This window comes from Ictidomys tridecemlineatus, chromosome 1, assembly GCF_052094955.1.
Source record: "Ictidomys tridecemlineatus isolate mIctTri1 chromosome 1, mIctTri1.hap1, whole genome shotgun sequence".
NCBI lineage: Eukaryota > Metazoa > Chordata > Mammalia > Rodentia > Sciuridae > Ictidomys > Ictidomys tridecemlineatus.
Genome location: NC_135477.1, coordinates 144,822,990 through 144,850,972, shown reverse-complemented (window position 1 = coordinate 144,850,972; position 27,983 = coordinate 144,822,990). Strand labels below are relative to the sequence as shown.

General features: G+C 37.4%; 1 protein-coding gene across 1 annotated transcript; it reads right to left on the bottom strand.

Annotated features, from left to right (window-relative positions):
* Positions 1-4: 4 nt before the first annotated feature.
* Ticam2 (TIR domain containing adaptor molecule 2) lies at positions 5-24,568 on the bottom strand. The gene is made up of 2 exons (XM_013364823.4): positions 23,770-24,568; positions 5-2,909 (listed from the first exon to the last, which is right to left on the bottom strand). Exon 2 carries the CDS (start codon positions 2,848-2,850, stop codon positions 2,143-2,145), a length of 708 nt encoding a protein of 235 aa, XP_013220277.1. The 5' UTR covers positions 2,851-2,909; positions 23,770-24,568; the 3' UTR covers positions 5-2,142.
* Positions 24,569-27,983: the final 3,415 nt, after the last annotated feature.

The window sequence follows — 27,983 nt, the reverse complement described above, 5'->3', positions numbered from 1 at the left end:
AGGATAAAGGATAAAAACATTTATTTAAAAAATACTATCCAGAATCAATTCCAGTTCAGCAGGCATAAAGGGTGGGTGGTTAATGTTTTATTATGATGTGAAATTTGAGATACAGGAAGCATTATTGCAAAAAAAAAGTTAATACTTATTAAAAAACTGAAAAAGAAAAGTGAGTAGTAAGCTACTGTAACAAAAAGAGACATTAAGGCTGAGAACATGTCACGACACAATGAAAATAATCTCGTCCTTTAATATGCACTAATAGAACAGGAGGTCTGATTTACTCACATTTGGACTGTGGCTGGGAAGAAGTGAACTGCAAGAAGATGTGAGTAAGCCCAGTACTAGCAGGGGATACAGAAAACTGGGAATAAGGTGAAAGAAAAATTAGACAAAGAATGCCTTTGCTCAAGGGGCCCTATAAAAATGTATTTCCAGGGCTGGGGTTGTGTATCAGAGATAGAGTGCTTGCCCAGCATGCATAAGGCACTGGGTTCAATCCTCAGCACCACACAAAAATAAAAGATATTGTATCCACTTCTAACTAAAAAATAAATATTCTAAAAGAAGTATTTAAAAAAACACTTGAGAAATATGTGACTATGAAAGTTTAATGGACAGCATTAAAATGCTAAAAATATAAACAGACCCTTTATTGTAGGCATATACAAAGCCTTCTGCAACTATGATATAATACCTTGTGAAATTCTCTGTGTTTTTTTTCCTTTTTTTCCTTTTAAATATCTTTGCTTTATGTATGTATGTATGTATGTATGTATGTGGTGCTGAGGATCGAACCCAGTGCTTCACACATGTGAGGCAAGCACTCAACTACTGAGCTACAACAAAAGCTCTGCTTATTCCCTTTTTTTGTGGCCTAGTTTTTCACAACTGAGGAGGGGATAAAAGCCTTTAGAGGCCATCAATCCAACTTTGATTTCACGGCTAAAGGAGAGTAAGTAACTTGTTCCCTGTCACATCCATCCTTAGTGGCAGAGATTGGGCCAGAATCATGTCTCCTGCCCACCATGAATGCTTTTCTCATTTCATCTCCCATCTGTACTTGGTGGCACTCCCACAATCTCAGATGGGCAGAAGGGCTGCGAGGGAAAGGGATAGGTCTGTTTGGGGTCTCTTTGGCTTATATGAGCATGAGGCACTACAAGCAGAAGTGACAAAACACATTTCTACTTCTCCCTCAAGCCTTTAAAAATAATCAGCAACACACACACACACACACACACACACACACACACACACACACAGAGTCAGGTCACAGAGTAGAACACTGTAGGTGAAGAAAACTTCTAAAAGACTATTATAAGAGCGGTTATTGATTTTAAATGAGAATATCTCGCTAATCACACACAATCATATGCTTTTCAGAAGCTCTGAAAATAAAACCCTGGTTACAGATGGTGACTAACATGGAGAGTCTGGGGCAGGCACATCTCCACAGAGTCCCTAACTGCCACACTATGGAGTCCTACCACCATTCCATGGAGTCTCTAAAGACCACACTGTCAAAAGGACTGTTAATCAGTGGTGGGAATTGCCTCCAAATATGCAAATTCCAGCAGAAAGGAAAACACATTTGACTGTATTCTTTTCAAAAACCCTCCCATTCTCACATCTATTTCTGATTTCACATTCATCAGCACTCAACATTCTAAATGTTCTATTCTGGCAACCCGTATTTCTGGGTCTCTGTTCCTGGAATGCTTTCTTGAAACATTCACAAGTGCCTCAAAAGGAGGGTGGTCAGACTTCTTGGGGTCATTTTCTTTTATGTGTCTTTTGAGAACAAAATTCAGAGACTGAAGTGGTGTCACATTTTGAAAATATCTGTCATATGTGCTTTTGTTCAAGGCTCGATTCAAGGAATATGAAATGAGAATATCTTTTGTCATATCTGTGAACAAGGAAAACCATGAGAGGAAGGTTCTTGAGTTCACTGAAACATCAAAGAGTACCACAATTCTACAGATTATCCAGCAGAAATGTAGGTTTCTTGTGCTCCACAGGTTTCTGTAAGAGCAGGCTCTTTTATTAAAACATTTCTCAGAAATTGCTTTCTCAAGAGAAGATTAATCATTTGGCTTACAACAAAACAGGAGCCCGCCATGTGTTCTGTGTTTCATCTCAGGCAATAAATTGTCTTTGTGCCAAATTCCTTGTCTCTCTCCATATAGTTTGTTGTGTCTTATATACAGACTCCTGAAAAATTCTTTCTACTTGTGTAGAAAAGCCACGACTTTCTTCCTCTAAAGCGTTGATGGTTTGCAGAGCAAAGGGAGTCCTTTCCCTGGGAAGGGGACTGTTCAGGGGCCGCATAGGTATGACAGAGTTGTATTTGTGCTGCCTGTTCACCGAATTCATTAGGGATGTATAGAACTGAAAATTACACCAGGTATCTCTTAAAAAGTTCTCAGTCAATAATAGAATTGTCCACGCAGACCCATTGACAGCATCATCTAAATTCTGTAAATGCGGTCGGCCACATGGCATCTCAGCAAAGATGATTCCAGGCTTGATACCAAAGTCATTTTGTAGCAGATTCTGGACCCGGAGGGCTTCATCTGTGTCATCTTCTGCATGCAGTATCACAAATTTAAGGAACACCTCTTCTTCTGCTTCTTCTTCAGGAATTTCTTCCCTTGCCTCAGCTCCTTCCTGCCCATCTATTTGCTCCTCTGTGGTATTGTTCTGCTCCACAACATCACCCAAGGAGATATCTTCCAATTTCTTGGGCTCTGACTCACGATGATCTTGACTTGTATCCACACTGTGGCTTTTACCCCAAGAGAGAGAAAAAGGGCAGATCCCTACTTTAGACTTCCCGATACCCATGATAAATGTCCAAGGTAGAAGAGGAAAGTTTTATTTATTTCTCAGCATTTCTTTGCAATCTAAAAGAAGAAACAACAAAGCAGAAGATTATTGTGAATTTAATTACAAGATTAAAAATAAAAACTTTAGTTCAACCCCCAAATCTCAAAAAGGCTACAATAGTCAGAAAGAAACGGCAAACAGGTAATTGGGAAATTAAACTACTAGTCTTCTAAGAACTTTACAAGGCTTCCCAGAGGGAATCCATGGTGAGCTAAACAGAGGGTTCAATTTAATATAGCAAGAAACATTTCGAAAATTTAAATGACATTATATTAGCATTATATTAACTTCTAGGTTAAAATAAAATTCTTTGGTATTTTAATGAAAAGCTAACATACTAGTCCTACCAATATGGGGTCTAAATTCAATTTCTCCAACAAATTATTATATAGACTAGAGGCAGGAAAATATTTAAAAAAACAGAATCTTCAAGTATTAAATAAGAATTTATTTTTGTCTAAAAATAAGCACAAATACCAGATAAGATGCAAATATCTTAAAGATGAATATCAGCAACTTTAGTGATTCAGACCAAAGAGTAAATATGAAACAGTGTCCACTTTTCATTTTTTTTTTTTTTAATGCTGGAGTCAGGCCGTATTGTGGTAGCAAAGCTGGTAGAGAAATTATAATTAGGAGGTGTGAAAAGTAAGGAACATATTTTTCCATCTAATCCTAGAAATACTGAAGAAAATTTATTTATTCAACTACAGTTAACATCTCAATGTGGAAACAAAATCTAGAAACCAAGACTTGTAATTTTCTTTAGTGAAATCAACAAAGACCAATGTAGTCTAAATTCATTACTTTATAATCAAAAATTCTAAATTCTGGGTGGAAAAATTAGATTAGTTGTGAAAGAAAAATACCCCAATGTGAAGTGTTGTTTAAATAACTCTACAGAAAATTGGCAAGGTTACTAGTGATTCCTGCTCCCCATAAGCAGTTCTTCTATCAAAAGATAGAAAGTTTAGAATGAGTACAGGTTTCATATTTTATAATATGAGCCACAGGCTATATTCCAGAACATTTTTATTAGTTATCTATGGGCAAAGTCCAGAGTTCAAAAAGGAAGTATAATTATATTCAGAATGACTTAAGTAACACAACTAAAATCATTCAGATTGAGAAGAAACTATTCAACAGAAGTAGTGAAACTGTTATGTTAAGAAAGAAAACATTAAAGAAAAAAAAAACATACAGCATTTCATTTTAATGTATATAAAGAGTAAAAGTGTTTGCTGCTGCCTCTGTCTAATAAAGGAATGAAAATTGCTGGCCAATGCCTGTCAATCACTACATCTGTACTTCAGGATGTGGTTCTTTGGTAATCAGTTCCAGTTACAAAGTGGTATTCTAAGACATAATAACTCTAAAATATGACAGCCATACATCTCAAATAATAAAACCAAATTAATTTGGGCTCTCTCCATTGGTTAGGATTTACTGGTGACTTCTGTTACTGCATTATGAAAAAGGTTCTACCATGCAAACCTGCAAAAGAAGCTTCCTCTGCATATGAACACATTTGTTAAACCAATTGAGGCATCTATTTACCAGTGTAGTGCCAATTAAAATGACTTTTCCTATCACTAGCCAGTGGAAAGCGGTGCTCTTCATCAAGAAATATGTAACACTTCTAATATAAACTTGTATGCAAGCCAGATCACAAAATGATTTGAAATAAATTAAACAATGAGAATCATGAATTTGTCTTATTTTTCTTAAATTCTAGTCAGCATAAAAAGAAAAAAAAAAGACTTCAGAAATTTATGTGTTGTGCCAACTTGAAAGCACTCTCAGCTGCCTAGTCAGACCAGAGAAGAAAGTGACAACTTCTGAAAAATGCTGTAACCTTCTAATTTGGAGAGAGGGAATAAGGAGACAGCCAACAGGAAGAGAAGTGTAAAGCTCTTTGCTAGAGATACATGTTTGCCACCAGCACCGTGATTCCAGTGACTGATGTGGGGAGATGGTAGGACTCATCACTATGGTTCCTAGGGCTGGGAGAAAGGAGAGGACCAGACTGTCCCAGCTCTGAGCCAGCAACTTCATTAATAAAAAGGGCAGCAGAATAGAATAGACATTATGATTGCTGTATGTATACAGGTGACTCTATGACCAGTGTGATTCTGCAATCTGTACAATTAGAAAAATGAGAAATTATACCCCAATGAATTAAATGTATGAATTACCAAGATCATTGTAATGTCATCTGTAGCGAATAAAAAAAATAATAAAATAAAACAAATTAAAAAAAAAAAAAGAGGGCTTGCCCGGCGCAGTGGTGTGTGCCTGTAATTCCAGTGACCTGGGAAACTGAGGCAGGAGGATTGCAAGTTCAAGGCCAGCCTCAGCCACTTAGCGAGACCCTGAGCAACTTAGCCAGACCCTGTCTCAAAATAAAAGATAAAAGAGACTGGGGATATGCTCAGTGATTAAGCACCCCTGGGTTCAATCCCTGGTACCAAAACAAAAACAAAATAGGGATAACAGGAGTGAAAGAACAAGACAGCAAATGTGCTATGGCAAGCATGCAAAAAGATTGCAGGCAATTAAATAACAGGTAAAGGCATATCATAACATATAGAAGACAAATTCAAAATTCCTTTTCTATTAAAGCAATGTAGCCCAGAATCTGACAGCCTGTGTGTAAATCCCAGCCCTGCTATGAAACAACTATGTATCTTATTGTACAAGCTACTCTATATCTTTGTGCTTTGATCTCATTATATGTAAAATTATGATAATTACACTACCTATATTTAGAGTTTTTATGAAGAGCAAAACGGCTTAAAATGGCACATGGCACATAGTAAGTGATCTCTAAATGTTAGCAGCTTTGTTATGAAATACATAACAAAGAAGCTAAAGAAAAAGTAACCAAACAAATATTTTTGTTCTATGACAGTGTTACTCAAAATGTTGTCCATGGACAAGCTGCCAGACTTTGGATTGTTATCAGTCTATAACAAGAAAAGGAGACTGTGCCTAGATTTAAATCAACTATATCAGTAAGCAAGCCACTTAGTTCAGCCTGTGCTTTTTTCATAGCAAGATACTCTCAGTGAAGGAAGAAACATGGTTTTCATTCTAGTGCATATTTCTTATGTTGTCAAGGACAAATATTTTGAGTGACATTGCTCTAGGAGACATTAAAGAGAACATGTAATCAATGAAACAAAGGTATCAGAGATGAGGTGACAGAATGAGATGAAAAGAAAGACTAGACACATCAAGGACCCCAATACTATTAGGAAAAAATAGAAATAGAAAAGAATGAAATAAACACAACTCAAAGCCAAATCAGTTAAACATTGCAAAAAGGACTGAGAAAAATAACAAAGTATGAAAAGAAAAAAGACCATGAAAATAAAGAAGTCTGAACACAGATATAGCTATGGGGATAAAAATAACCAATATAAAGAAAACCAGTGCACCTGAAACAAAGAATTCAATGAATGTAACAAAAAGATCAAAAGACACAAGGATCCCCATCCTCACTTAAATGATCAGTTTTAGTGTTGCTGATATATTATGTGCCTCCTGATGAAATCTGATATGCCAAAAAAGTTGAACCTGACTCTAATCATTTCTTTAGCTACAATTGCCAGTTTACAGAAAGTAAAGAAGACAAGAAAAATGTTCTTTTTTTTTTTTAAAAAAAAGAATTATAGATGCGCTAGATATTAAGGCAGAGATTTAATTAGAAAAGCAGGGAATCTCAAGGGAGAGTGCTGACCATCTCTAGAGTGAGAGATGCCCAGGGGGCTCAGGGCACTTTTTTTTTTTTTAAAGAGAGAGAGAGAGAGAGAGAGAGAGAGAGAGAGAGAGAATTTTTTTTAATATTTATTTTTTAGTTTTCGGTGGACACAACATCTTTGTTTGATGTGGTGCTGAGGATCGAACCGGGCCTCACACATGCCAGGCGAGCGCGCTATCGCTTGAGCCACATCCCCAGCCCCAAGAAAAATGTTCTTAAAGAAGTGAATGAAGAAAAAAATGTGGTATATCCTTATCATGGAATACTACTTAGCAATAAAAAGGAATGAACTATTGAAATATACAATGACATGGATGAATTTCAGATCCATATTTTATAACTCCATTTGAATCAAAATCCAGAGAATGCAAACTGATCTGTAAGACAGCATTTCTTTAGATCTGTTTAGGAGGCAGATTTATCACTCCACTTATTTCTCTCTTCTTTTTTTGGTGCTGGGGATTGAATTAGAAGCCTCACATGCTAAGCTCTACCTCCAGTCTCAGGTATCTTATCTTTGTATGATCTTCTTGAGAAATATTTTGTCCTTTATTTTTAAGAGTCTACTTTAATTATAGAGTTATGTTCTACTGTGGTTCTCCTGAATTCAAAAATTCTGACTGGCTCTCTCACGGAGACTTAGTTCCATTGTATCAGCTCTGTTGAATGGGGTTTTATAATTTGAAATATGCTGAGGTTGGAAAATGCAAGCAAAGTTCTAAAGAGGTATACCATTTTTCTTAGGACTGAGAGAACAGCATGTAGCTTTATAGGTAATACTGAGAAGATACTGTCTGAACACCCAACAAATATTCACTCATCATCTACAAAGTTCTAGAAATTGAAGTTCAGTGAACATAAAAAATATCTTGCTCTTATAGTGTTAAAGTTTGGTGGGAAAGACAAATACTAAACTAAGAAATGTTTGTTATATAACATATAAGTACCTAAAGTATACATATACATGTGCATTCATATACTACATGAAAAGGTGTGGAAAAGGGGCCTGGGGATGTGGCTCAAGCGGTAGCGCGCTCACCTGGCATGTGTGCGGCCCAGGTTCCATCCTCAGCACCACATACAAACAAAGATGTTGTGTCTGCCAAAAACTAACAATAAATAAATAAATATTTTTTAAAAAGGTGTGGAAAAATAAAGAAGAAAAGGTAGAACTGTTAGATGGATTTTGTTGTTGTTGTTTAAAATAAACCTGTTAGGCAAGAAGGATGACATTTGAATAAAGACAACAATGAGGTAAAGAATTAATCAGTGCAGATATGTGGAGCAAGAACAGTCTAGGCAGAGAATCACATGCACAGAAGCCCTGAGGCTGGGAGTGTCTGGTGCTGAGGAGCAGTGGGGATCAAGTGAGCCAAGGACCCAGCAAAAGGAGATAAGTGAAAGGAGAAACCAGAAGGGTGACATGATCTGACTAGTTTCTAAAGTCCCTCTGGTGGTGCACTGAGAATATAACAAAGAGAAGCAAGGACAGAAGCAGGGACACTAGTTGGAAGTCTGTTGCAGAAACCCAATAGACAGTAGTGGTGGCTTAGGACAGGGTGGTACCAGAGGAACTGTGATAGGGAGTCTTTTTTTACAAGTAGAATTGACATAATTTGCTAAATTTGGAGTCTTTTTTTACAAGTAGAATTGACATAATTTGCTGATGATGTTGGGCAGGCACTGAATATAGAGTCTGGAGTTTTGGGGAGAGGCGTAGCCAGGAGAAATATATCTGGCATTTATCTTTATGTAGATTATATTTGAAACCTGAAGACTATGTTAGACCATTAAGGGAAGGAAGATGGATAGCAAAAAGGAAGTGATCCAAGGGCTGAGCCCTAGGGCACTCCAATATGATGGAAATCAAGAATGGAAAGAACCAGCAAGGAGGCAAAAGAGCATTAGTCAGGAAGGTCAGAGGAAAACCAAGAAATGTAGAGCCCCAGATGCTGCAGGAAGAAAACAGTTCAAGAAAAGAGTACTTAATTGTCTGCGAATGCTAGTAACTGTTCATGTAGGATGAGCACTAAAAAATGGTCAATGAATGTTGTCATCTGGAGACTACTACTGACTGAGGTTCAATAGACCTGGCAAAGTGGTAGGCAAGGGAAGGTGAAAGACTGCTTAAACAGGTTCAAAGGAAGAAGAGAAATTGGAAAAGGAATATAGGACAGCTGGACATGGAGGAATACACCTGTTATCCCAGCTACTTAGGAGGCTGAGGTAGAAGTATAGTAAGTTTGAGGCCAGCCTGGGCAACTTAGTGTTAGCCTATCTCAAAATAAGAAATAAAAAAGAACTTGGGATATAGATTAGCAATAGAGCACTCCTGTGTTTAATCCCTGGTATTGTGGGGGAAAAAAAGTAAAAAAAAAAAAAAAGATAAATGAAAGAGAGAAAGAGAGAGAGAGAGAAAGAGAGAGAGAGAGAGAGAGAGAGAGAGAGAGAGAGAAGGAATATAGAAAATCCTTTTGAGAAGTTTCGACAAAAAAGAGGAGAAAAATGCGGTAAAATGGTGGGAGGTGATTTGGTACAAAGACGTTAATGACAAGAGAACTGAAGTGATGTCCTGTGATTGTCTAGTGTACAATGAGAGTCACCTGCCTTTGCAAAGAAAATGGACAGAGTTCCAAGGCAACAATCAGAGAAGGCAGAGTTAACCTGTATGGAGACAGGTGAACTGGGGCTGTGGCAGTGGATGTCTGAGGAAGTTCTCTTCTCAGTGGTTCTCTTTCATCCATAAAAGAAGAGTCAAGACCCTTCTAAGAACTGTCTTAGCCTCGGTCTCATTCCAAAACAAGTAATACAGGGGAAAGCCTGTTGGGGTGAAATGATCATGTCTGCTGGTTAACTCTTTCTCATCCCCAACAGTGATCGGTTCCCAAGTGCAAGCTTTGCCCTGGGAGAAGACCTTTGTTCTAGGAGGCAGGTAAGGGCAGCGCAGACTCTTCTTCTTGTAGAAGTTTCCCAGGACACTCCTCTGGGGCAGTTCCACCTGCCAACCCTCTTTTCCTACCCACAACTAAAAATGGATACACCAATTGAATTTTTCTTTCATACCAAGTTCAGTTTCTCTTGCCACTTGTGATGGTTAAATTTATGAGTCAGCTTAGGTAGGCCAACAGGCTCAATTGTTTGGCCAAATACCAGCCTAGATGTTGCTAAGGAGGAATTTTTTAGATGTGGTTGATATTTACATCAGCAGACTGAGTAAAGCAGATTAGCCTCCATAATGTGGGTGGGCCACATCAAATCTGCTGAAGGTCTTTCGAGGGAAATTGAAGTTCTCCAATGAAGGAAGAAGCCTGCAGAAGGCAACATGGATAGAAATTCTGCCCATTTTTAGCCTTTTTTTTTTTTTTTTTTGTACCAGGGATTGAACTCAGGGGCATTCAACCACTGAGCCACATCCTCAGCCCTATTTTGTATTTTATTTAGAGACAGGGCCTAACTGAGTTGCTTAGTGCCTTGACATTGCTGAGGCTGGCTTTGAACTTGGACCCTCCTGTCTCAGCCTCCCAAGCCACTGGGATTACAGGTGTGCACTTCCGTGCCCAGCCCATTTCTAGCCTTTTAAGATTCAAGAATACATCAACTCTTGCCTTAATTTCTAGCCTGTCCTTTATATTTCAGATTTGCCAGCTGATTCTTGTGAAGTTTGTTGCTCTAAAATTAAGAGTTAATGTTTGGGCACAGTGGCTCAAACCTGTTATTCCAGCTACTCAGGAAACTGAGGCAGGAGGATCCCAAGTTTGAGGCCAGCTTCAATAGGTAAGCAACACACTTTTTAAAAATAAAAACTAGATGGGGCTGGGGATGTATCTAAGTGGTAGAACTTCCCTGGGCTGAATTCCCAGCATTGCAAAAAAAGAAAGTGAATAGTTAATGTTTACATTTTTAAAATATTTTGACCACTTAGGAAGAGGCTCTGAAATGATAGTAGTAAAATAATAATCAGTAATAATTTGATAAATATTTAAATATAAATATATATATATACACACACACACACACTCATATAGCTTTCAGTCTGCTCATGTGTTTATCACAGAAAAATCTTAGGCAGTTAAATCACTGCCTTTGAAATTTAATACATTTGAAATTACAGCATTTAATACTTGACTCCTTTACGAAAAAAGCCTTTTTTCTTTCGTATCTGAACACCACCATCTAGTGGCGAACATATGTAAAAGCAGTGATTTCTTCACTTGTTCAATTAATATTTTGTTATCCATGTTTCACTGTTTTTAATAAATAAACTCTGTTGGAAACACTCAGTGCTGAGACCTGCTGAATTTTAGGAATCTAAAGCCAAGGTTACTGGAGAGACAACTTGAACAGCATAGGTGCTTTATTTGGAATATCAGTTGCCATCTATAATACTGGACATCTCACAATCATAAGACTAACAGAGAGAGACATTTTTTAGGTAGCAGGAACAGAATTTTAAAAATCCCCGGGTACCAGAGGGCAAATTATGATAGGATAATTTTTCACTAGACATTTATATGGTTCAAGTACACACGTGGGGGTAGAGAGGGAGGGAGGCAGTAGTAAGAGACAAGGAGAGGGAGAATTAAGAGAGCAGAAGGGACTTAAAATACACTCCGGAGTTCAGATTTAATCACACTGGCAGATAAAGAGCCCTTGTGACTGTTAAGAAAGGGAGTGACATGCTCTTGTCTTAAGTTAAAGGAGTTGTGGTAAAAAAGACCAGACTATAAGACCTCGAGTAGGAGAACAGCCAGTTGAGGCTATTCTAATAATCTAGGTAAGAAAGCAGGGCCTAGAACTAATGAAGTGATAGTGGAGTATAGAATATCTAAGAGGCAAAAGAGGGAAGGTCAGAGATGGCTCCCAAGCCTGTGCCTTGTGTAACTTGGTGGGTGGTGGTTCAGTATAAGCAGAGTGAGGTGTGGATGTAAGTGAGCTGTTAATCCAATGGGATCCATGGAGTTTGAAGTATCCGTGATCTAGAAGAGGGGCTGTAGGGTAGGCATTTGGACCAGTAGATCGAGGGCTTGGGAGAGCACCTTGGATCAGGATAGAAAGTTGGAATTTGCTCAAATTGTGTAACTGAGAGCAGGGAGAGAGCAAAGACACCGGGAGCTGAAGACGGTGACATGCGGTGACATGAGGACATGGGGGCATAATGGAGAAGAGGATAGGCTAAGAACAGCAGGACAATCAGGCACAGGGTGGGATATGGAAGCCAAGGGAGGACAGAGTGCTTCAAGTGGTAGTCAGCATCTGGGGCTGCCAAAAAGTCAGTGCCCACTGCATTTAACACCTTGTAATTCATTCATGCAGTTACAGAGGAATGATGGGTCATCAAAACCAGACTGCAGTGTCTGAAGGGTCTACAGGAAGAGAGAAAAGTTTGGCTAAGAAAGAAAGGAGAGGGTAGAGATCACAAAGGAATGGAGGGGAAGAAGATTTCATTAAGATAAGACATGCTTAGAAGGCCTAGAAATGGAAGCAAATTTGATAGTAGAGGAAAAGACAGTGAAAAATGTGAGTGGGAATTTCTTAGTTAAGCTCTTACTCTCTTGTTCACTGGAAAACTCTGTCTGTCTCCCAGTGGAGACAGGAGAGGAAGGAGCCACTGAATTCCTTAGCGTGCTAGGTCGCAGCATAATGCTGTGATGAACATTACAGATGATATGGTGACCTATGGGACTCTGGGGTTATTTTTAGAAAGAAGCTAAGCACACTTTTGTTTGTACATAGATAGCTGCATTATATTGGGAGAGAGCATACCATCAATAACTATTGTAGTTATCTGGGAGTTTAGCTATGCAAAGAAGAGCATATGTGGATGATAAGTAGCCAAAGGTGTGTTTTACAGCAAATACTGCAGATATACTTATTCCAGACTTATTCCAATCTCCTTTTAATACCTTCCTGTACCATAAATACTGAAAACTCTATTTCCCAGACTCCTTTGAAGTTAAGGTCCCAGAAGTAATTTATGTTCCACTAATCAGAGGAACTGACATGTTTGAGTTAAACATGAGGTACCTATTTTCCTGATTAAGATTCTGGTAGAGTTGATATGATTCGAGAACTGGTGGCTTCCCTACCTTCCAGGAGGCTTCCTGGTTGTGCCAAAAGCCCAGGTCCAGCAGACCAATTCTACACAGCCTTGAGAAGTCCTGAAACCTTATAATACCTTGTAATATCTTTCTGCTTCGAGTTGTCCATAACTAAACAGTAATGCACATAACATCCAAATACAAAGCAAGGAACTACAGCATGGATTAGCCACAAAACAGCTTACCACCTGTTTTTGTAAATAACATTTTTATTGGAAGACAGTCTTGCTTGTTCATTTATGTATTGTTTGTAGATAATTCTATGCTACAGAGGCAGGATTGAGCAGGTGGAACAGAAAGTATGGCCATAAAGCCTAATATTTATTATCTAACTCTTTACCAAAAAAAAAAAAAAAAAAAAAGGGTGCCAATCCTTCAACTATAGCATGGCAGTGACAAGTTCTGCTAAGCCACCAGGACAAATCTGGGTAGTGAGATGAGGAACACTGGACTATTCTTTTTGTTGTTGTTGTTTTTTGTTTTTAAATTCCTAGACCATTTTTATTTTATTTTTTTGATTCTTTTTTTATTGGATGTTCACAACATTACAAAGCTCTTGACATATCATATTTCATACATTAGATTCAAGTGGGTTATGAACTCCCATTTTTACCCCAAATACAGACTGCAGAATCACATCGTTTACACATCCACATTTTTACATAATGCCATATTAGTATCTGTTGTATTCTGCTACCTTTCCTATCCTCTACTATCCCCCCTCCCCTCCCCTCCCATCTTCTCTCTCTATCCCATCTACTGTAATTCATTTCTCTCCTTGTTTTTTCCCATTCCCCTCACAACCTCTTATATGTAATTTTGTATAACAATGAGGGTCTCCTTCCATTTCCATGCAATTTCCCTTTTCTCTCCCTTTCCTTCCCACCTCATGTCTCTGTTTAATGTTAATCTTTTCCTCCTGCTCTTCCTACCTGCTCTGTTCTTAGTTGCTCTCATTATATCAAAGAAGACATTTGGCATTTGATTTTTAGGGATTGGCTAGTTTCACTTAGCATAAACACTGGACTATTCTTGAACTCCTGTACACTAGAAGTATTTTTAAATCCCAATTAGGCTGATAAATACAAGATGGGTAGGATTTGGATGCATCTTCATTTAAGAGTGTGATAATAACCGTGAGTATCACCTGCTATTTATCTTTTCCTTTTGGAGTTTTCAAAGAATCCATAAGCAGGCAAAGAACCAGCCTAAATAAAAGAATTAATTATCAAATATTACATATTGATATTTATTTACCACCAAAGTAAACCAGTACTTGCACTTTTCATTCTTAGATATTAGAACTTGCATTAGAAAATTTGATAGATGGAATCTATCAAAGTCTAGCATTTTTTATCTTTCCCTCATAGCACAAATTATAACTAATTATGTGTATGATTATATGCTTAGTGTCTCATCTTTCCCACTAGACTATCAGAAAAAGGACCAAATTTATCTTGTTCACTGCTGTATTGCCAGAGCCTAACATATAGTTAGCATTCAATAAATGCTTTTTGAATAGATAAATGATTAGATAATTCCAACTATAAGTCTAACAGAATTCTTTAGATTTAGAGAGATAGCCAAGCAGCTCTTTATCATCTCTACCATATAAATTGTTGATTCAACCAGAATAGGGATTATCAATTCAAATTATTATTTTTTTTTGGTACCAGGGATTGAAACCAGGGGTACTTAACTACTCAGCCATATCCATAGCTGTTTTTTTTTTTTTTTTAATTTTGAGACACGGTTTTGCCAAGTTGCAGAGGCTGGCTTTGAACTTGTGATCTTCCTGCCTCAGCCTCCTGAGTAGCTGGAATTACAGGTACACTGTGCCCAATTTAATCCAAATATATTTTGTTGGACTTTTAAAAATTGGCACATATTAATTATCCAGAACAGTAATTTCACTGTGGCATATTTTTACTTGTAGGATTTTAGAATGAGCAATTCTATTTCATTTTTAAAGAACATGTGAACAGAAATATGGCACATTCATTAAAGGTTAAGTTAAAAAATAGAAAGGATTACAAAGTGGAGAAAAGAACCATAGGACCATCATTCCACCATCAAGAAATTAAACACAAAACCTTTCTACAGGTTAGAAATGATGGTGAAATGTGATGGTCATTATTATCCAAAATACATATATGAAGACATGAATTGGTGTGAATATACTTTGTATACAACCAGAGATATAAAAAATTATGATCTATATGTGTAATAAGAATTGTAATGCATTCTGCTGTCATATATAAATTAAAAAAAAAAAACCTTTCTACAGCACTTCTCACTCTGGATTCACATTTTCTATACAGGCTGGTGCCTTTTGGATAAAAAGCAATATTACTACATATTCTTCTACATTGCCATTTTTTTTAATATGGGAAATCCTTTTAGGGAATACATTGTGTTAAAAACTCAAGTTCACTTTCTTTTTTACCCACATCCTGTCTATCAGCATGTAGATGTCTAAACTGTTTTCAATCAGCTCTCTTTGATATCTATCAGGTTCTTTTATTCATCTGGTTTTACTTGCCATGTTGTGCTCATTTAACTATCCTGTAGATCCATAAGCCAACCCCCAGTCCTCTGCTGGGTTTTCTAGACTAAAAATCTCTCTCTTGGTCTGTTCCTCAAATGTCAGAATGTGTTTATATGCAGTTTCCATTTCTAGTAATGATGGACCAGGTAACTGGACCAACACTGCTGTTGAGGGCAACTGGAAAGCTGGAAAAATATAAACAACATAGGCTCAAGGAATCATAGAATAACATAGTGGAGAATTATGGAGCCCAAATCTGGAAGGAAGAAATCCAGAGAACACTGCCCCCCCAGGCTACTTTTCAATTTGAGGTGGGCATGAGGGGGAAGGCTGTGCGGTGCTTTAGGTGTCCACTTACTGTCAAGGAGACAAAAGTGTGATCCTGGGGTGTACCCAGGCGACACAAGGCTGCATACTTTGGGTTGGGACCCTGAGGGCTAACGGTTGGTGTGAGAGTAACCTAGATATAGATGGATCCTTCCAGGAACAGAGGCACCATTTTTAATAATCCCCAAACTAAAGTCAGATTAAAGTGACCACGGATTGTTACTGCTTCCAGGAAATCTGGCAGGAATAAAGCTAAATTCTTGCTGGAAGAAGAGAAGAAAATCAGCAAAAGCAAACGACAGTAGGAAAAAAACCTATAGGTTTTCTAGGCATTCATTAACAATTCTGGTTGCTGTGTTGAAGGGGATGAAAATAAGTTTGAGAATTTTTTCATAAAAATGGAAACTTTTAAAAAGAATTAGGCAAGTAAAAATATTGTAAATTGAAAATACAAGAATTGAAATTAAGAAGTTAGTGAATATTTTTTTAATATCTTTATTTATTTTTCTGTGGTGCTGAGGATCAAACCCAGTGCTTCACACATGCAAGGCCGCTCTACCACTGAATTACAACTCCAGCCCTATTTTTAATATCAGATTAAGACAGCAGTAGAAAGAACTCAAAAAGAGTTTCAGAAACTGGAAAACAGGCTAGACAAAGCCATTCATAATAAAGCACAGGAGAGAGAGAATGGAACAAAAACAATACTTTAACAGAGAATATGAAGGCTTTGCAACAATGCAGACATCAAATCACAAATTGTAAAAGTCCTATAAATCTCGAGAAAAATAAAAAGAAATCCACACCTTGCTTCTTCACAGAAAATTGCTAACAGTTAACAATCAGTAGCAGTCATTAAAAAAGCAAGGGACAATAGATTATCCTCAAGGGACCATAATTAGAAGGTTTCTGAAGAGATACAATGATAGCTTTACAATGCTGAAAAAAAAAATAGCTGACAATCTAGTCACACAGGAGGTAAAAGAAAAGCACAAAAAGCCATTGTTGGAAATGAAAATGGAATCTCACTAATGACCTTGCAGAAATGAAAACATAATAAAAAACTATCACAAGCCAGGCACAATGGCGCATGCTTGTAATCCTAGCTCCTCAGGAGGCTGAGGCAGGAGGATTGCAAGTTCAAGACAGCTTTGGCAACTAGGTGAGATCCTGTCTCAAAAAATAAAAAAGGGATGGGGATCCAGCTTAGTGGTACAGCAGCCCTGGGCTCACCACCCAGTACCAAAAAGAGAGAAAAGACTATCAGAAGCAACTGTATACCAATAGAAGAGAAAACCAGCATGAAATAGACACATTCCTACAGAGAGACAACTTCCTAAAAGAGCCACAAAAAGAAATAAGAATCTGAATAATTCCATTATTATTAAAGAAATGAATTCATAATTCAAAACTCCCCCACAGGGGCTGGGGATTTGGCTCAAGCGGTAGCGCGCTTGCCTAGCATGCGTGCGGCCCGGGTTCGATCCTCAGCAGCACCACATACCAACAAAGATGTTGTGTCCGCCTAGAACTAAGAAAAAATAAATAAATGTTAAAATTCTCTCTCTCTGTCCCCCTCTCTCTCACTCTCTCTTTAAAAAAAAAAAAAAAAAAAAAAACTCCCCCACAAATAAAATTCTAGGTTCAAGTGGTAACCAGGAAAGTCCACCAAATATTTAAAGAAGAAGTAATGAAACCAGAAGATTTGAAAAAAGGAAACTTTCCAGCTCATGTTCTTGAGGTCAGCATAATTATGACACCAAACCTGATGTCTTACAAAAGGGGAAAATGCATGTCAAGCTAACTCATGACTATTCAAAAATCACACACACACACACACACACACACACACACACACACACACACACACACCAGTAGAAAAATAAATCTTTTTAAAAAAGGGACAATGTATCACAACCAAGCTAAGTTTTTCTTAGGAATGCAGGATCTATCCAACAGGTAAAAATCAATGAACACAAGTAATCACATTGACAGAATAAAGGATAAAAATATTTTGATATGATTCAACATCTATTCATTAAAAAACTCTTAGCAAACTAGGGATAAAAAGGACTTTTTCCTTTATCTGAAGAAAAAGTTATCAAAAATGACTATAAGTTAAGAAATTTAGCAAGATCATTATACAAGAACCACATAAACAATTCAATTGTATTTCTGTATACCAACAACAAAGAAAAAAAATTACCAAAAAAAAAAAAAGGCCATTTTAACAGGTTCAAATACACCAGATATTTGGGCATAATAAAAAGTGTGGTGGGGGGCTGGGGATGTGGCTCAAGCGGTAGCGCGCTCGCCTGGCATGCGTGCGGCCCGGGTTCGATCCTCAGCACCACATACCAACAAAGATGTTGTGTCCGCCGAGAACTAAAAAAATAAATAAATATTAAAAATTCTCTCTCTCTCTCTCTCTCTCTCTCCTCTCTCACTCTCTCTTTAAAAAAAAAAAAAAGTGTGGTGGGTGGGAGGGGCTGGGATTATGGCTCAGTGGTAGAGTCAGTGGTAGAGTGCTTGCCTAGCATTCATGTGGCACTGGGTTTGATCCTCAGCAACACATTAAAAATTAAATAAAGGTATTGTATCCATCTACAATTAAAAAAAGTTAACTTCTTACAAGGTCAAGTCAATAGTATATGGTCAATAATGTTCTCAATAAGATAGATGGAAAGAAGGACTAACAGATGGATAAATTAATCAATCTTTCTTCTTCAATCTGTTCTACCTTGGATTTCTAGATCTTTGTCAAGGATAGTAATAACTATCTACCTATGAAAAGAGAAACCTGGAATCATTCTAACATTCTTTTCCCCTTTCAAACCAACCTTCCCCACAACTCCACCCAGTTAATCCTTAATTCCTTCTAATAAATCTGTCTTCTAAAGGCTAGCCTTAGCAAAAGCAAGGTACTAAGCAACTCAGCAAGACCCTGTCTCTTAATAAAATACAAAAGAGGGCTGGGGATGTGGCTCAGTGGTCAAGTGCCCCTGAGTTCAATTCCCAGTACCCACCTCAAAAAGATTTTTGCAATGAAAGACTATTTTTTTCTCTTGCTTAAAGGTCCTCTTAATAATATCTTACATCTTCAAGAAAAAAAATTGCTTCATATTAGAATAATATGCCAGCTCCTCTATGATCTCATCTCTGCTTTTATCTATAACATCTGCTCCTACTACACTAGTCTGTGGAGCTAGAATATCCAACTATCTTCAGTTCCCTAAAATGTCATTTCTTGTTTCTGTGCCCACCTGCTCAGAATATGCAATTCCCCACTATCTGCAAGAATAGTTCCCTTTTTAAGGATACCATTCAAGGATTCTATTTGTCAGAAAGCATTTCCTTTCACCTTCCAAGTTGAATTAAGCACTCCTCCTCCATATTATCAAAATATCCTGTTCAAATCTTCCAAAATATAGACAGCACTGTATTCTCAAAATATCCTGTTTACAGCACTCACCTTGTTTTCCTTGCTGACCTGGGAGGTGGTTTCCACCTCATTTTCTCTGACTCCTTCATCATGGTAAATGGCACCATTGTTTGCTTGGTTGTGAAAAAAAACCCTGAGCTGTCCTTGACACTTCTCACTTCTCCTACACCTTCACATCCAAGAAATCACCAAGTTCAATCTCAAAAATTTTTCCACTTTCCATCTCTACCACATCTTCATTCTAGATCAACATCTCTCCCCTGGTCAACTGTACTGCCTCCTAATAGGTCTCCAACTTTTGGTCAGTCTAATCCATTCTTCAATCAAACTGGTCTTTCTAAACATACATCTGATCAAGTTACTGCCAATTCAACCTTGCTTCCTATTGTGCTTCGAATCAAAATGTACTAAGAAGACAAACAGTGATCTGCATGACCTGGCTCATATCCTGCTACACTCCCCTTTACTCCTCCAGCCCTCTGCACAGGGGTCTTTACGGGCCTTCCCATCCCCGGGCAATTTCTCATACCGACTCAGCATTTTGTCACAGGATCTATGGAGACTTTTTATTACATGTTTGAAATATGAGTTATATGACTATATTTTTTTATCATAAAAGATCTTACACATGGTATCACAGACTAGCCAAAATTCTATTGGAGGTAATCAATTAAAATACTCCCAAACTTGGGAATGACAACATAAACTATTTCATATTCATATGATCAAATCTTGTTAAATCATTAGAAATATTTAAGAATGTTGTAAATAATTTTAATGACATGAGTAAATGTTTCCATGAGTAATATGTGAAAAAGCAGACTACAAAATAGTATATATATTATTTAACTTTTGTAAAACAAAATAGGGTAATAAAATAGATAGAAAAATAAATTAGATAGAAAAAAAGTATACCAAAAAGTTAGCATTAGCTGGGTGCAGGGGTGAATGCCTATGATCCCAGCAACTTAGGAGGCTGAGGCAGGAGGATCACAAACTTGAGACCAGCCTTAGTAACTTGGAGATTTAGTGAGATCCTATCTCAAAATAAAAATTAAAAGGGCTGGGAATGTGGCTCAGTGATAAAGCAACTCTGAGTTCAATCCTCAGTTAGCATTAATTTTCTGTGGAATATATATATATATATATTATTATAAATATATATAAATTTATATTTTTCCTTTGTTCACATGTGTATGAATAATGTTTATATACTCTTCTCACACATATACATATATAAATACACCTTTTTCTAAATGATTTTTCAGCCTGAAAAAATGAGCTTTTAGTAAATAAAAAAATACTTTTCAGCTTGAACTTTTAAATATAGGGCATGTTAACTTGACACTCAGATAGTATCTTCTTTATATGCCATATGTATAAATTTCAAATAGGTTCATCCAATCTTCAGATTTAACTCTATTTCATCTGTTTTTAATATATACGCAAACTTTCTAAGAACATGAGTTTGTGAATTCTAAGCCAAATAGAGCTCCTCCAATATTTTAAATAATTATAATAACTATGGGACAGTACTTTCATCTCCATAATATCTAACATAAGCAAGTAAATGCTTAATTAAAAAACTGCTCCTGTCAGATTGAAAAACAAAAAATATATAACTAATATTACTTGGGCACCTGCTTTTCCATCTTGAGGACCTAGTCTCTCTTTGCTTAGTAGCTATGAAGCTCCAGGTTACCCAACAGCCTTCAAAAAAATGACTGCATATTCTTTCTGGTAAACTGAATAATATTTTCCTTTCATTTTCTGTATTTAAAAAGGAGAAATGAGAACTGGTATAAATGGCAAATCTTCTCAAAACCAGGAAGGGATTTTATAAGAATACAAAATTTAAAGGCAAATTGTTCAAAATAACATTGAAGAAATAGTTGGCTGTGCATTTTTAATATCAGAGAGCGTTAGCAACCAACAATGCCTTAAAGATGTCATACATTTCGTGTAATATACATGCTTCACGTAAAACATGTTCCCCCTTTTCTACAATTTTTCTTTCCCTGGTTTCAATTACATGGGGTCAAATGCAGACCAAAAATATTAAATAAAAAATTATAGAAATAAATAATCCATGAGCTTTAAAATGCTTGCTGTTTTGTTCTGTTCAACTCAATCTAACTTAAGACATAAATTATCCTTTTGTCCAGTGTATCTAAGCTACAAATACTACCTTCCTGTTGATCACTTAGTATCTATCTAGGGTATCAGATCAACTGTCATGGTATTGCAGGATTTTTGTTCAGGTAACCCTTATTTTACTTATTATTGAGCCCAAAGCACAAGACTAGTTAGTAATGCTGGTGATCACTACTCCATATTATAATATATTGTTATTGTTCTATTTTATTATTAGTTATTATTGTGATTTCTTACTATGTCTAATATACACTTTATCATAGATATGTATGTATAGGAAAAATCTCATGATATATAGGGTTGGTTTTTTATCCAGTTTCATGCATCCATTGGAGGTCCTGGACCATATTCTTCAGATAAAGGAGGACTACTGTATTATAGAGTAGCACAATATCTAATATCAGCCCATTCCACAGGGACAGTAGCAAAAAGGATCTTGTTCTAACAGGACAATGAGTACTGAGGCAGCATGTAAAGGAGAGAAATGAGGGAGTTCAGTCTGCAATGGTCTTGCAGAGACCCCCTGAAGGCAAAGGGAACAACAGCAAGACCAGAGTCTCTACAGTGGAGTGGGCAACAGGGAAGTTAGGAGATGAGATCAGACTAGTCAGGGGCTAGATCACTCAGGGCTTCAAAGCCATTGTAAGTATTTGGTTTTTATAATTCTGAAGAGAAGCCAGAAGGTTTTGAAGGGAAGTGAAAGTTCTGATGTATCTGAAAAAAAATTACTGTTGCTTGGAGAAAGACTATAGAGCAAGAAGGGCAGAAATAAAGACTTTACTACTGTGGCTTAGCTTAGGGACAGTGGTATAATCAGATTTGAGGTATCTTTTTCAAGGTACAGCCCATAGAATTTTTTGGATGCTTAAATGTAGAGTCTGAGTAAAAAGAAGAGTCAAGAATAATTCCTAAAAAGAAAAATCAGGAATGATTGATTCCAATTGTTTCAGCCCACTTGAATGGCAGTAATTTTAACTGAATAAGGAAGATTACTGAGAAAAAAGCACAAAAGAGGACTAAGTGGGTGTGGTATCAATAATTGTGTATGTACATATTAAATTTAAACAACCATAAGACTTCCAAGTGGAGATGTTGAAAAAAGAGCTGGATACATGCATATTGGAACACTGAGAACTAAATCTAGAGGTAAAAATTTGGAAGTCATCAGCTTATCAATGCTATTTATGGCCACAGAATATGATCTAGGACAGAAACCACCTTGGGGGAAAAATATGTATAGAAAAAGAATAGGGCCAAGAACTGAACCTCATGGCACTCTAACATTTTGTGGTTAAAAAGCCTGGAGACAGGGATGATCAAAATGAGGAAGAGGGAAATGCATGAGAATTTGGTGACCTGGAAGCCAGGTGAAGAAGAAAGACTGTTAGTGAAGAAGAATATTAAAGAGGAGGAGTGGTCAACTCTGTCAAATGAGAGTGAGGTGTCATGAAAAATGAAAACTATCCAGACACAGGTTTCACATGATGGTCACTCATGAGAAGTAGGGGACAAGGAAAACAGCCTGAGATGGGAGGGAGGAGGAGTAAGTGGAGAAGAGGAAATAATAAAAGGAAGCAAAGAAGTGGAGAGGGATGAAGAAGGGGATGTGAAAGATATAATAGCATATAGTTGTTAATTGAATCAAAACAGGAGCATGACAAGCAAATGACTCAATAGATGAGGTATTAATGATTTAACAATATGATTTCTACTAAGACTCATGAAGTTGAGTAACATTTAACATTTAATATTAAATGTTAAATGGTAATAACCAGTAATATTTACCTTATTTGCGTCAAATGTAGGTAAATCATTATTCTAGATTTGCTCATCTATTTTCTGACTTAAATAAGATTTTATGTTGAACATACTAAAGTGTTAAAATGGAAGGGTCACATGTTTAAACTCTAACTTTGAGAAAGTTGGTGGTAAAGCCCCAGTATCTTGGAATGCTCTGCCAAAGTGCCCCCCCAAACACCTTTTTTTTTTTTTTTTTTGAGATGGTGTCTTGCTAAGTTGTTCAGGCTGTCTCAGTCTTTCTAGTGTCTGGGTTTACAAGTGTGCACCACCGTGCCAGGTAACTCTGATGTCAAGAGATCATAACTAATACTGAAAATCAGTTCAATATTACCAGATCAAATTATTTTTATTCAAATTATGGACACGAAGCCAAATAAAACCCAAATCAAAATCTTCCGCACTGGCTCTGAGCCTGGCTGAGGCTCACACCAAATCTCTAAGCTATTTATGACCCTGGACTATTTGCCTATGGTTCTGCGGTTTCTTTCGAAAAATAAGTTTTCTAGTCAAAATGAAACAAAGGCGCAGTTGGATGGGTTTTCCCATCATGGTAAAGCAACCCACAGAAAGGAGGCGCTCGGCCAGCCCACGGCCTAAAGCCTGTGCAGCACAGCACTTTCCCACATTATGGCCCAGAACCTTACCGTATCCCACCACGGCAGCGGCTCCCGCCCAAGCGCCTGAACTTGCATAGCAAGACGGAGCTGTGCTACCAGCCCTGGGCTCTTTTATCTTCCTCCCTTACCTGTGAATCCAGCAGTTGTGCGACTTGCCCTAAGGGTCCTGAGAGAGGGGTTGTCCAGGTCACGAGGGTCGCAAATCTGGTCTCAAAAAGTCACTGCCACCTGTTATCTACTGCGCCCAAGGCGGTCGCATGGAAGTCTGGGACTGCAGAGTCCCCAGGCTCTTGGAGAAGCACTGATTAAGTAACCTTTTGAGGTCTCTGCTGCTCGCCAGATCGGGTAGGGGCACTCGGGGCTCCGTGTGGCCACAGCACATTTAGCCCACGATCTGTCTTGCGGCCGCTGTCAACCAGTGTTAAAGTGGCCAGATCACTCTCCGCCAAAGGAAGTCGCTAACCAAAATGGGCGGAGAGGAGGAAATTCTATGGGGGAACTGTCACCCAGGCAAATAAGAAGTTTCTCCGTGCTTCCCCTATTTTTTCTTGTTTTAAGCTCCCTAAATTCCAGCTTAGAGGCTTTAGGAAATTTGGAAATGAATTCCACTGTGTGTTCCTTGCAGACCCAATAAACCGTAGATTCTCTTGGTTCCCCAAGACAGTCAGTCCCTTGATGGTTTCCTGTCGCTTTTGGGCTCTACTGCTGCCTTACTACATCCCTGATGGGGTACACAGCCCCTAACCCACAACCTCTCCCTACCCCAAGAAAGGGTTTTTTTTTTTTTTGGCGGGGGGTCATTTCGGGTTTTCCACAATCAAAGCCGATTAAAAATCCAGTGAATATTAACTGAGAATAAAAAAATTAATATACATAAGTATTACACTGTCAAAATCTTTTTACTATTGCTACTTCAGAGTCCCAATCTTAGTCATACCCTAGAAGCTCAGTTCACAAATCTCTCCTCCTCTTTTAATTTTCAGGCAATTCCTACTCTCTGCCTAAGGAGAGAAACATTTACCAAATCTCAGAGGAGGCCCCCCCCCCCCCTGGCCAGTAGTAAATTGAACTGGACAGTCCATACTTGGGTCTGAGGTATACTACAGAGAGCTCAGAGTTTCTCCCAGCCAACATGGTGGACCACTGAAGGCAGGCACTGGTAGAAAGTAATTACTTAGCTAAATGCAGCTGTGTGAGATATCATATTAAGTACCATGTCAACCCATTTGTTATCCTCTGACAGTTGTTTCTTCTTACTATACCTCCCAACAATTCCCCCAAGACTGTTCTAATAAACAATGGCCTCTTGTTACTAAATCCAACTGATACTTTTGTTGCCCTTATTTCCTCTGGCAATTGACCATTGCCTCTTCTAATTATTTCCCTGAAGTTGCCAACCCCACTTCACCTATTGCTCTTATTAAAATTCTTCTATTTCAAGTTCCTCAGAGTATTCCCTTTTCTCTGGAAAACCTTAAAATCAGGGTTTCTCAAACTTTTTCATTAAAATACCACTGATGACAGATTAAATAAACATGAACTTCCCCATTCACCACTTATGTCAAGGGCATAAATGAACCAGAACTAATGTCAAGGTATATTGACTTTAGCTGTTCCATTTTCTCTTCTAACTTGATCTAAATTTTGCATTGTTCCTCATAACAATTGCATGTGTTGTACCAAGAAAATATTAAATTGGCTCCAAATTTAATTGCATAATATTTTCTCTCCAGTTTTCAAAAAAATCCACCACTTATGCCACAAACATTTAGACTGCTTTCTCTAAACACTAGGGATATGGTGTGAACAAGAGAAATGTTGAACCAGTACTAATGGTGATTTTATAGTCTGATCTGGGAATCAGAAAGACATATAAATGAGTAAGACAATTTCAGATGCATCTACTTCATAAATGGATGAAAGCAGAATCAGTGGGGAGAGCTAATTGAACCAGGGAAAAGACAGCTCTCTGATATGTTAAGTATTTTTCCAATGGCTTCACACCCTTGCAACCTTTTTGCATCAAATGCTCTTGTTTTCAAGGTCTCAATCCTCTGTCCTCTTCAGTTTATAATTTCCCTGGATATTTCAGAGTCTCATCACACACACACACAAATCAGTAAGGACTGACATACATAGATTATGGCACCCAATACAATTTCAAAATACATATTCAAAGACACATTAACAAAGCCGGGTCATGTGTTGGGCCACAGTGCAAGTTTGCCAAAATGTGAAAGGTTGAACACGGCATGATGGTATATGTCTATAATCCCAACTGCTTGGGAAACAGAGGCAGGAGAATTACAAGTTTGAGGCAAGTAGGGGCAAAATAGTGAGAATCTGTCTCAAAATAAGTAAATTTAAAAGAGGAGGGAGAAGTGCCTGAGGATGTAGCTCAGTGGTGGAGCTCCCTTGGGTTCAACACTGGGTACTAAATGTGTGTGAGGGGGAGTTTAAAGGTTGAAATAATAAAATTCTCTGACCATCTTCGTATTAGTCTGAAAATCAAAACTAAAAGATAAATAAAAATAATCACCTAAGTTTTGGGAAAAAATACATTTCTAAATAATGCATAGATCAAAATATAAACCATAATAGAAGTCAAAATATTTTGATGTGAATATTATTAAAAATTCTATGTATTGGGACTGGAGTTGTGGCTCAGTGGTAGAGTGCTCACCTGGCATGTGTGAGGTACTGGTTTCAATCTTTAGCACCACATAGATTTAAATAAATGAAATAAAGATGTTGTGTCCATCTAGAATTTAAATTAAAAAAAATTCTATGTATCAAAAAACTTGTGGGACATGGCTAAAATCATAATAGAAGGAAATTTATAGTCTTAAATGCACGTATTAGGGGAACAAAACCTGATAATCAAGTTAACTAAATGTTCATATTAGGAAATTAGGGGATGAAAAACAGAGAATGAATCTAAATAAATAATGAAAATATGACTAATAAAATAAAACCAGATATTAAAGGAAAAACATAAAGTAGGCTCAATAAGAACAAAAGATGGTTCCTTGAAAAGACCAATTAAATAAACCATCAGTGAAATCACTCAAAAAAAAAGGGAGAAAGGGAGGAAGGAGAGAACAGACAAATATCAATACCAGAAATAAAAAGGAGACATCACTGCAGATCATATCCAAAAGATTTAGGATACTGTTAACAACTTCATCTAATTAATTATTCAGATGAATGTGCTAGTCTTTGAGGGTTTCTAGTGCTCCTGCATGTCTTGCTGGGCATGCTAACTCTGACTAATCACTCTCCACTATCCATTTCTTGGGGTAGTGTCTATAGTGAGCAACCTTGAGACTGGCTAACTACTTGATATAAAAGTGGTAGATTCCTCAGCTCATTGTTCCTCAACGGTGACACAAAATCACTGCATCTATAGCATCACTTAGGCCCCTTCATGTCACCCCTATAGTACTTGTGGGCAAGAGGAACCAATGAAAATATTCTGATAGTAGTTACTATTTATTGTGCTATAAGTATTAATAAAGTTCTTTATCTCTGTTCCAACAGTCTCACATCCTCAGCCAGTATTCACAAAATAGGCTAACTTGGCAGAGTGAAAGTAGTATAAAATAAAATTACAAACCTGATAAAAATGGACAAGTGAGACTTTTAGTGATAGTGTGATGACATTATCAAATGCCCCCCCCACAAAAAACCACATACAAAAATCATCAAAATTGTACATAGCTATACATATAAAATATCTCAGTTGGTATAACAGTACTACCAGAATGGGAGGAAAATGAAAACCAGGAACTATACTGTTAGAAGGCAAGCTAACTTGATTTGGACTACATGGCAAAAAGTCAGACCTAGTGATGCTGTCAGAAAAAAAAATTACAAACTTAGGAGGAAATAAATGGGGGAAAGCTCATAGTTGTGTTGGCCTGAGATCATGGTTTTACAGAAGTGAGCATCAAACCAATGGACTAGCCAGAAATTTAATAGGGAGATCTTAGAAATAAGAAAGCCATCAAGGATCAAGATGAAGCTTTTCACATATCTCCACATGACTGGAAGCCTGCACAGGGAAAACACTAGAGAATTCAAGATCTCTATACATTCCTTGTTAACTAGAAATCTGTGTTTATATGCAGAAAAGATCTGAGAGAACTCAATGAAAAGACTCTACACATCATTAGCTAAATGGAAGGCTGAATACACATGTAGAAGAAACTTAAGAGGACCTAGCAAAAAAGTAAAGACAGAGTTTAAAATACCTTGAACTTTGAATGTATGTCTCAGCTCATAAAGATTCATCAGAGAATATATGCCTTCCAAGTTTGAAGTATGTGAATGCAGTCTCTGG

Excerpts from the sequence above, each read along its gene's own strand:
- Ticam2 (XM_013364823.4), bottom strand. The coding sequence starts at position 2,850 with ATGGGTATCGGGAAGTCTAAAGTAGGGATCTGCCCTTTTTCTCTCTCT.